At 51.1% G+C, this 11,455-nt stretch overlaps 1 protein-coding gene across 1 annotated transcript; it reads left to right on the top strand.

The window, feature by feature from the left end:
• The first annotated feature begins 3,206 nt into the window (after positions 1 to 3,206).
• LOC119092261 (uncharacterized) lies at positions 3,207 to 10,462 on the top strand. Its single transcript, XM_037215232.1, has 9 exons — positions 3,207 to 3,221; positions 3,683 to 3,737; positions 4,208 to 4,362; positions 5,960 to 6,112; positions 6,630 to 6,748; positions 7,925 to 8,133; positions 8,814 to 8,911; positions 9,876 to 9,984; positions 10,437 to 10,462. Exons 1-9 carry the CDS (start codon positions 3,207 to 3,209, stop codon positions 10,460 to 10,462), a joined length of 939 nt encoding a protein of 312 aa, XP_037071127.1.
• The last annotated feature ends 993 nt before the right edge of the window (positions 10,463 to 11,455 follow it).

Below are 11,455 nucleotides of genomic sequence, written 5' to 3'. Positions count from 1 at the left end.
TTTTGCCATAAGTAAGGATACACACAGGCCAAACCACCCTGTGAATTTGGTATCTCTAACGCTCTCAGTTTCTGAGATCTCAGGTGATTAAATTTATCCCCACTTTATCCGCATCCGAGCGAAGAATACTCAACCGGCCATCCAGGGCGTGTGCGCGTGGAAATATGTGCGCGTTAGTGTGATGCCGGCAGCGAACAGTGTTTTGATCAGTCTTCTGATCGGGTTTACACCCTTGCTGAACGCTAGGAAATGTTGCGTGTATCCCTACCTTTAGTGCAATCCGAAACTCCCATATATAATCGTGTACAACGCAATTTCTCTCGTTGTGTGTCGTGCTGTCACGAAAAAGAAATTAGAGATGCTACAAACCTTGTAATTTTGGATCAGATACAAAATTGTATTATCCTAGTTTTCAATAGTGCGGCCCAAACAGCTTCGCTGGAGATTCAGATTCTGCATGCTGGTTATTGAAAATTTGTTTGGATTTTCGCTCTTTATAGGAAGGAATTATCTTTTTGAGAATAGGGGACGCCCCCCCCCCCCCCCCGTCCTATCTCCCACACCTTCGGCGACGCCCATGGATCTCACACAGCACACTTGGACTCTGGACATAGATCTCGCACAGCACACGTGGACACTGAACATGGATCTCTCACAGCGCACGTGGACTCTGGACATGAATCCCGCACAGCACACGTGGTCTCTGAACATGGATCTCGCATGGCGCACGCGGACACTACATATGGATCTCGCACAGCGCACGTGGGCTCAGGCCGGCAGGCAGCAGAAGTCATATAACATTGTTCAACCAGTTTGTGAGTTGCTGCCTTTGAGTCTGCGAAATATGATCAGTTTGCATTCAACATGCAGGGGCGCGGTGAGTTGCATCATACCCGAGAAGCCTCAGAGTGACCCACCTGAAATTTATGCTACGGATAACAGTCTTGCGTCACTCAGCTAACGCACAGCAGCATCCTTTACTAGCCAGTGTACTTGCGGCTGCATAAGCACGCATCACGAGGTGAGCGCGACAAATCTGTTTTAAAATTATATCAGTTTTAGTTTAAGTATATCTGATTTAAGTATAATTAAATATAAGTATATTCAAGTATATACAAATCCGTTTTAAGCATATCGTTAAAAACCATTGCGATCGGTGTACATGTGTGTTGAAGTGCTTACGGTATAGCTAAACCATTATGGGTGTTATACTGAATGGTGAAGAAGTACGTGTGTCGTATTTACTGCCAAGCACTTGGCTTCTGCCAGCCAGGGATTTCGGGGTAACGTGAAACTTCTTCTAAGATGTTGGGTCTGAAATATTGTATTAGAGGTGAATGTGACGTGTTGTACCGCTGATATAGTGTACCGGGTGTATGTCATTGACTAACTCACTGTCAATGAATTACTGTCACAACTGCCATGACTTATTGTCATTTAGGTAGCAAATCGACATTTATATTACCTATGTAGATTCGTTGGCTCTATCCGAGCAGCTCAAACCGATGTGGCAGAAATCGTAAAACAACTGAAACTGTCATGACGCAATCACGACGACTAACGAAATAGCACAGACGACCACCTTTGGTTTACATATTGTAACGTACTTAGCTTGCTTGCGATGAAATTGTCTCTACGAAAAACACTTAGCACAGCTTCCCCGCCATCTGAAACAAGTTAATCCAGGGTGGGGCAGGTTGTCTGATTTGAAAGGGGTTTATTCAGAAAAAGTTGTTCACCCAAAACGAAGAAATACTCAACAAAAACTTCACCCCTGTATGTGAAGCTGAATGTTATAGCTGTCTGCAGATATAGGAATCATAGTCCCCTCTTCAATAGCTGTAGCAGGAGAAATCTCAGGGCAAAACTGATGCAACTCTCCTTACTCTCCCGCGTGCGTGTTGGCTGCATACGGTGCTCCTGATGGTCGCCTGACTCCAGTTTGTACGAGGCCCGGAGGGTTGTTTTAACTTTTGGACTTAAAAGTTTGTCACAACACTCATAACAGACTTATTGATATTGACACATTTTTGTGGTAAGTATGCACAACTATGCATGATCATATTTTTCACGCGATAAACTCTGTAATCGGCTGGTTATGTGCCTGCACATATGAGGCGTCTTGTGCATAAATTGCGGACGTAATTACACTGGGTCTGCAAAGTTTCTTAGCATCCCCATCCACAAATGAACAATGAACACAGGTGGACAGCCGAAGCCCTTACCTAGCAATACAAAACGCGCATGATCGGTGATGGTATTCCAGGTACTGTCAGCCGGCCAGCGTTCCAGCACCGAAGTGGAGGGCCACGAAATAGTGACAATGCTGACTGGCTGCATGGAGCTCACTGTATTAATGAGGTACGCTAACGACCGCCAGTCGCGACAAACGCTGTTCTGTCGCGTGAGGAGCGTCACCAGCGGCCGTGTGCATGTGATGATGCTCTGGTGGCGCTGTCTGCATGCCCAGGCACTACAAGGCGGAGGAGGTGTGGTCGATGCTGCGCGAGGAGGTGCTGCCCCGGTACGAGTGGCCTGAGAGTCCGGCGCAGACGCCGCCGCCGCCGCCGCAGCCGGTGCCCTCGGCGCCGCATCAGGCCGCTGGCAAGGTCAAGCCAGGTCCGCACCGCCCCGTGGGCACGGACAGGCATCTGTGACCTCGTATTTTACAACATGTGGAACCTGGACGGAAAAAAGCAATTAATCTTCCATATACTGTGTCGCGTCTCGTCACCTCGTCTATTTTATGGCAGTAGCATTCTGCATCCCTGGTCCGTTTCTTTCATTGAGGTTAATTTGATGAGTTGCGTATATGCACCGAAACGCAGAGCACGGGGTCGAGCTGGCCACTTGCGCGGACACTTTAAACAAATACTCCGCTGTGCAGTTTGTTGCCGCTCTGTCATGCTTGCACGCAGATGGTATAGCATTAGCTCCATAATAATGCAATAGCTTTCAAGATTCCCAGCTCGGTGTTTCTCAGGACCAGGATTTTACAGGGTCGTAAGGGTCAGGCACATTATGTGATGCTATGCAAGCACCATGAATCATATTTCAGGGAAGTGGCAAACGCCAGCAACGAAAAGAAAGGAAAACTCGAGAAAGGGAAAGGTAAAAAATCGATCAACCAGCCACCTCCTGATGAAGTTTTTGAGGAGCCCGAATCAGTGACGCTTCTGCGAAAGAAACCATTCGTGCTCGCTATGATGGAAGATGCACAGGTGTGTATGATAAAAGGCGAGAGCAGGGGTGCAGTTATTCAGTGGTGACCCCCTTTACGTTTGACAAAAGGTGATGCAAATTTGGGGAGGAACATGTCCTTTTGCGTACTTGGAGGGCAGGTTCCGTCATTCACCCCTCCACAGTCCGCAATTTACTTTGCAAAACTCAGCTCGTGGGCAAGAGAACGCTGCTGAGCGTCACCAGCCGATGATGAATTCCTCTATTTGACTTCACCAAATTACCATATCCCCAGAGAGAACCGCCCGGCCGCACGGCGCGATCCCGCCGCGCTACTCCGCGGTCGGCCGCGCGCCTGCCTGTCGCCGGTCGCGGGGGACGTGGCGGCATCCTGACCACGGCGCGGTCTCGCCGCGCTTCCCCGCGGTCGGCCGCGCGCCTGCCCGTCGCCGGTCGCGGGGGACGTGGCGGCGTCCTGACCACAGGCGCGGTCTTGCCGCAGGACGTGCCCTGCGCGCCGGCCGAGGTGCCGCTGAGGCGCGGACACGCCCCACCTGGTGCTGGTGTCGCGCTTCCGGGACGTGCCGCTGCAGCGGCCGGCGCCGCGGCCGCCCACGCCGCCCTGGAAGAACGTGCGGCCGCTACCTGTGGGATCCCGACCTCACCAGTGCGTCCACAGTCGGTGTACAAACACTCACTGGTCTGCCTCTGAGCACTTGAACAGTTACGTGGCTGTTGAAGACACCTTTAGCATGCATCACACCTATTCCGTCACTCCCAGTAAATTGTCGAAAGGAAAGACTTCTGAATTCCATGACCAAGAGCTAATTTATGTAATTTAGGAACAATTCCTATTTTATATTTCCAATTAGCGCTAATGCTCGTAGGGTTGATTATCCTATCGCATGTTCAGGCAAAATGAATGTTAAGCACGCATGTAATACCCCTGTTAACGCGAGAAAAATTTATTTTAAAAACACTGGTGTCCCCTGCACTATATTATCTACCCGAGTCTGTTCTGCCTCAGATCCGCCTCGGCCTATTCAGATGCTGGAAGTGCATAGTCCGCTGCTTGAACTGTTCGGGTCATTGACCCCGTCCAGTACAGAGGTCGCGTCTGGGACCAGTGAAATCGAGCTTTCTGAAGCCACCGCCCTCTCCTCCGACGTGGCCGGGGAAACAGTGAGCGAATCCGGCTGACGCACGCTCGACAGTGGACACCAAAAGGAAAAAGTGTCTGGAGTTTGACCGGCCCTGCGACTTGGCGTTTACAATGGTGGCCGTCGTTTGCTGAGTTTTTTATTCTGATGCACCATGTTTTAATTCTCGGATGAGGTGTCGCATTTGCTTGATCGAAAATCGGCAAATCGAAACTGAAAAGTCGTGGTCGCTCTTAGTGCAGTCATTTAATGAGTGTACCAACCTAGTTCTGGCCTATGTCGCCGAGGCTTTTTGTTTTTATGGCAAACGGTCGCATTCTTGTGACTGACCGCAACTTTGTTACGTGAACAAAATTGTGATTGCCTTCAGGCGATAGCTGTTTTCCGTTTTTAATGATGGATTACGAGGCGAAACTTTTAAACAGAGCTTAAAAATTCGGCAGCTTCTATCCCCTAACGACATAATTTGTATGCACATTTTCGTCTAGAAATGATGTTGTACATATCTAAAATAATGCTTGTAAAGGGCGCAAAAAGACGCATATGTTGATAAAACTGCGGTTTGCGGCTATTAGCAAGACCATGCTTGTACGGGCGGTTATGATGCCAGATCTCTTCCCACCGAAACTTTTCCAACCTTACAAAAGAAATCAGTGGCATGCATGGCGCAGAGGCGACAAAACAGACTCATACGTCCTGGCAGCGACCCGATTCAAAGGTAAACGCGCTTAAAGGGCGTTCGTACCTAAACATGCCTCTGGTGAATAGCGTCGTGGGAGCTCTGGTGAACTGACTGATCCTCAAACCCATCTTACAGCACACGATACCGATGTAAACAACGTTGCGGTGAACATCCGACGCCCTCGAGCGATTCGTACCGTTTCCGAGCCTAGTATTATCCCAGACTTTGAGTGAACTAAAGGCATGGACTGAAGGGCAAACGTGCATAAAGAGGCTCGTTCCGTTTTTAAAGCAATTTTTTAAACATCAGGAAACTTTTCAGCACCTGAGTCCATGGTGGAAACTGTTATTTGGATAAAACATTTCATATGGATAAAAAATACCCAGTATCTTTCAGTTTGCACCAATACAAAATCATGCGCACTTATGATGCACTAAAACATACTTTATAAGTGAGTTGATATGCAAAACTTGGATAACCATGTTGCGGTCTTTGCTCTCGGTCAAGCCATTCGACTTGGACGAAGAACCAATAGACAAGAGTCAAACATCAGATCCGCACAGATCTGGTCTCAACAATTCGGGGCAGTTAAAAAAAAAACACCACGGGCCAAGCATCCGACCACAAAATTGTAACAGTTATTTCCTACATGTGGATCATGCTACTACACTCAAGCAAAATCCTTAAGTATACCGTTATTAGATATTAGACTATGGTAGCTATGTGGTAATGTAACCGGGGTCTGAAAAACCACGTATTATACTTCATCTCTTAACATGTAGCATCTCCCTGAATTAAACGTGGCTAAAGAAAAGATCAGGTCTAGCATTAGCTAGACCTGATCTTCCTTACCTGGCCCAGGCCGAGTAACCCAAATTTAGTTGCGTTCGAAAAAGTAATTTCTTCACCCTTTGAAAGATGTTTTGAAAAATTACAGGTCGAGGATGTCCCTGCGTCTGTTCCTAGCACACAGGATCAAACGGTACAAGACTCCGTGACCAGTGGCAAGCCAAGTTTACCCAATCGCAAAGCCAAGCGACAAGCGAAACCGAAAGCGAAACCCTCGCACACGCAGTCCTTATGCCAACCGGTAACCCTGGGATAAGACATTGTACCATTCAGTAAGAATGCAAAAAAGACGGGCCACAGTTTGAATGTTATAAGCAAAGATTAGTGATTTACTCCCAACATGTTATTGCGTAATTATGTGCAGAATAAATATAAAGGCGGAGGTGAGGCAAGGTTAGCTAGCTATCCCCACCCCTACTTAACTACATCTTGTATGCATAAGTTTCCATCTATAGCCCACGTTCATATCTGTAAAATGCTGAACGAATACCCTGTATTTTAAAAGCATCTTGGTCGGAAATGACACCACTGGCCTGTTCCTACACGCCCATATAAATGTTGCGTGTGCATTCATGCGCGCGAATATTTGAGTAATGAAGTGGGCCAGATCCTCGGTTCACCTGCTTCAGCATGCCAAGCACGTATCGCATGCCTCCCACATCCTGGCTGATAGCTCGGCATCCCGCTCTCACACAACATGCCGCGAGTTTTGTGGTTTGACGTCATTATTTCATTCCGATGTGGCGGCATTATTTCAGCCTGCGCCCCGGTCGCCACGCGGTCGGGCCATGTCACCGTCGGCGCCTTCCATCATCATGGCCAACACGCGAGAAACCAAAACCTGGATGCACATGGACGAATTTTGCAAGACTTTCAGGCAGGTTACCAACGTGCCTCCCATGCTGCGTGTTTGCACTGGGTACGACATACAGCAGTCGTTGTCAACATCGTCGTCTGATGTAAATCACTGTAGGCTCTTAAGCCCTTCAGCACACACCACTGCGCCGGCGCCCATTTGACTGAGCTTTGACGTCACTATAGGCAGCGTCAATCTTGAATACAAGGGCCACCCCACGACGGCGACGTCCATCCTGAAAGGAGTAGAATGTGACAGCGGAAGTCCAAGAAACCGATGACTTTGATGAAAATGTCCTCAGATTAGACAGTATAAATAACTTATTTCCCGTAGAATAAACAGGAGACTGGAGAGATAGGTGTGACATTTTGGGTGCATGCCTTTACGGAGACGAACAACAGTAGCAAATTAAAAATTACCTGCCGATCCGATTCGAACCGGATGCCGATTTTGTAGTCACTGCCGATATTCGTTTCCATAGAGGCATGTAGCTGAAATATCACTCTATCTCTCCATTCTTCCGTTCGAGGAATAAGGCGATTAATACTGTCTTCTAAATCTGTCTTTATATGCGAAGTGTTCTTGGCAAAAGCACTTAGTAACTCACGAAAATGTCTTTATCTCAAAACAGTAGTGTCTCGGAGTCGGCATAGGTGCATAGGTGTCGGAGTCAACGGAGCATAGGTGTCGGAGTCAACAAGTAGCGTCAGCCGAGTCAATTATTCCACCTCTTTTATTTGTTTTGCGAACATGGGACGGATTAGCTACCACGCTATGTGCAGAAAACAGTGATGCATACCATCCTCGACGAAGCATTCATTTCTATAATCTCTGACAGTGACGCTGATGCTGATAGTTTATGAAACTCATTAGATTAAAAACTAAGAAGCACTGATACATTTGTAAGCTATTTACAGCTCTTGCCACTGCAAAAACCAATATTGATTGTTTTCCGTGTCAAAAATTGAATACGGTTTCAAAAAGCATCAGTCTGTTACTTAGCAACAAACAGTAAAGTGAAAAGTTGGCATTTTCTAGATGTGCATCAGAGTGTTGTGTTGGAGCTTCATGGCGCGCAATGCAAGGTGCTTGTAATAGTTTCCGATCGCATGTGAGACGAAAACAGTCAAACACCAGCTCGTTTGATCACCGCCAGCATGTGACGCAGTCAGCATAACTCGTGCCGGGCGCCAGCAGCCGGCTCCACCTGTTCTACTCGACGTCAGCGCTGCGGCACCAGTGTGTGCTCTCCGACCTGGCACCGGCGGCCGCGCCCGCCACCGTCGGTACCGGCCGCGACAAGGAGAAGGGCACGGGCGGCAAGAGCCGCATGTCGACCAACAGCCGCCACTCGGACAGCGAGCACAGCCTGCGGCGAGTCGACCACACCGAGCCACTGTACCTCTGTATCCTGCCGCCGCCTGCCGCGGGCAGTATCGCCGCGCCGGCCCGCGCACGGTCTGTGACGTCACCCATCGTCAGCCAGCTAGTGAACGTCGGTCATCAGTCCGGGCTGCGGTGTGATGTAGATGTACGGCCGGTGACGTTACCCCACCGTCAGTCAGTCAGTGAACGTCGGTCATCGGTCCGGGCTGCAGTGTGATGCAGATGCACGGTCGGTGACGTCACCCACCGTCATCCAGTCAGTGAACGTCGGTTATCGGTCCGCGCTGCAGTGTGATGTAGATGTACGGTTGGTGACGTCACCCACCGTCATCCAGCCAGTGAACGTCGGTTATCGGTCCGGGCTGCAGTGTGATGTAGATGTACGGTCGGTGACGTCACCCACCGTCACCGGTCCGGGTTGCAGTCTGATGAAGATGCTTGCACCGTTTTCGGCGACCATGGCAGCCTGAGAATTGATTGCACGTACTTTCCAGGAACAGAGACTCAGGAACAGGGGAGACGTATCATGTAATTGACCAAGGGTCAGTGCTTGTGCGCGCTTTGCTAAATTTAGTCGGAAATGTCTGCATATAGCCCAACGTAGACAGCTTCATGGGACGTACACGTAGACTTCGTAGATTTCGTAGACGGCGTTGTACTCGTACATCGGTCAGTCGCACTCCTTGACGAAAGCTTTCAGTCCTGGACAGCCTGGAGAGCTCCGTGATCTACCTGAATCTGCACACTGCGCCCCCCGAACCTCCACCCGAACCTACGACTCCTGAACCGCCCATCGGGGTGAGAAGGCGCCCAGACGGCCAGCTCAGACCCAGCCAGACCCTGAGCTGCTGGTCTTTAACCACTGACTGTCCTGCGACTGCTCCAACCGTACTGCAGTGAAAACCTTTGGCTCAACACGTTCGCCGGCCTGCACAGCCAAGTTACCAACGGCTATCATGCCTTTGCAGCCTCTTCAGCCGATCAATACAGGCCCGGCGAAATGCGACGCACATTGATTTTTAGCCAGTCCATCACTACCCTGGCTCCAATGCTCCGCCATCTGTGCTGCCTACATGCCCGCACCTAATCACTGATGCCTGGAGCCCCTGCGCCTTCGTGGCGCCATGTACGCCGAAGCTCAGCGACAAATTGAAGCCCTCCGCCAGGAATAGGATTATTATGTGCAGGCCCGATGGGCGCCATGTACGCCGAAGCTCGGCGATAAAGTGAAGCCTCCGCCAGGAATAGGATTATTATGTTCAGGCCCGATGGGCGCCATGTACGCCGAAGCTCGGCGATAAAGTGAAGCCCTCCGCCAGGAATAGGTTTATAATGTTCAGGCCCGATGCTGCCTCTGATTTTCTTTCCCACTGTATTGCATGACAGAGTTTTGGTACAGGAGCATAAAGCTGGCATACAGTTTTGTAAATGATGACATGGTCGCGGTGATTTATGGCGTGAAATAACTATTTTCTGTGGCATTTTAAAATGCTTCAAAAATACTGTCTATGTGGATGCCCCGAGAATAGGTGTCATCCAACCAGTTTAGATGTCATATTCCCCGTTTCAAGCCATGTGCTAGAGCTAGGCAGTTCGTGCTAGAACTGGTATGTGGAGAAACTCTTTTGTTACTATAGTTATAGCAAAACCTTTAATGTTTTTAGTGAGTTTCTGGAAACAATGAAGTATTTGGCCGTGCGTTTCATAGAACAACCCACGCCATGGCGGTCACTATGTGACGGTCCCTGTCGCTGACCGTCAGACAGACGAGTCGCTGTCGCCAACCGACCACAGCGTCCGCACTGGCCGGAGCGCCGTGACGCAGAGCGGGGACAGCGCTCCGGGCGCGGACCCGTCCGTGCTGGCCAGCGGCACGCTGTCGCTGGCCGCCCCGCCGGAGCCGGAGCCGGAGCCGGTGCCGGAGCCGGAGCCAGAGTCGGGGCCGGGGCCGGGGCCGGCTCCCGCCGAGCCGGAGCCGGAGTCGGAGCCGCCGGAGCGCAGGGGAGCCGTCGTGGCCACCGCGTACTGCTGGAGCGACGCCCAGCCGGGCCCGGTTCTGCTGGCCCTGGGGCGGAGGACGCCCGACTCCGGCAGCATCCGGCTCCAGCCCGGGTCTGTAGCCCACGCACCGCGTGCGACACGCCAGCGCGCAGTGAAGTCTTTAGATTGCCATCGCCCAGCGAACGTCCGGGGCACGGTCACACCATCCGGGCGTAAACCTGGCTGACGGTCAGCGTGGCACCGGCCATCGCTGTTCAGGGTCCTGTGCTGTTTCTGGCCGCAACCTGGCCCTGACCGGCGACCGTGCCTGCTCTGTGCCCAGGCGACACGTGGCCCGGCTGCTGGTGACCTCTGGCCGCGGGTTCGCGCTCCGGCTGGGCTCCAGCAGCCAGTTCCGCTGCGGCACCGTCCGGGAGCTGCTGCACTGGCTGGCAGAGCCGCCGCTGCGCTACCTGAAGACTGGAAGTAAGCGAGACCAGCGCCCCCCCCCTCCCCCCTCCCCCAGATCTGTCTATCGCCCGAGCCTCAGGCAGATGGGGCTGGAGTCAGCTGTGTTGGGCGCGGCCAACAGGACGTGTCGATATGGCAACGACTGTCGCCGGCGCCGTGTACTCTGTCGTTAGGTCTCCCAACTCCCATGTCATCTGCGCGGGCAGCAGACAGCCTTTGTTGATTCAGTCTGACGTGGCTGCAGCCGGCCCAGCTGAGCCCATCATGTGTCGGGCCGCTCCACCGCTCCTCTGACCGCCGCCTCCTACCGCCGCCGCCCGTTGCAGGCGATGTGGCCGACGGCTTGCTGCAGATGATGCAGGACTTCTGCTCTGGCAACGTCAGCACATACCGCGAGAGGATGACGGCGCTCTACCAAGTCTTTTGCCCCGTCACAGAGCCGGACGAGAAGGCGCTGCGTGTCTTCTACCAGGAGGTTAGCCGTCCGGCCAGAGCGTAAGACCAGCATCAAATGCAGGGCTTTTGGCTTGTTCAGGGAACACTCTCAACGATGTCTGATGGCAACCGGTGAATTCGGCAATAAGAGCTGATGCAAATGATTCATAAACGTTTATTAAATTTCAGGCTAAGCCGTGCTATCATTAAAATGAATGTGAGGTTAACACTTATCTTAGATGCTGGTCGTTTACCAGAGGATGATGGTGCGAAACTTTTAAAAAATGCTTTCAGCCTTTGTTTTTTAACGACACAAGTTTTGTTAGTGGTTTTCCGCTAAAATGTGGTTGGTTGGCTATTTGCAAGACCATGCTGTTATGGGAAGGTGTGATACCAGATCCCTCGATATCCAGACCTTTCGAAACTTTAAAAAAATGCGGTGGCATGTCTGATACC

Source organism: Pollicipes pollicipes, unplaced genomic scaffold, assembly GCF_011947565.3.
Source record: "Pollicipes pollicipes isolate AB1234 unplaced genomic scaffold, Ppol_2.1 Scaffold_3447;HRSCAF=4054_pilon_pilon_pilon, whole genome shotgun sequence".
Lineage (NCBI taxonomy): Eukaryota > Metazoa > Arthropoda > Thecostraca > Pollicipedomorpha > Pollicipedidae > Pollicipes > Pollicipes pollicipes.
This window is presented reverse-complemented; position numbering and strand designations above follow the sequence as displayed.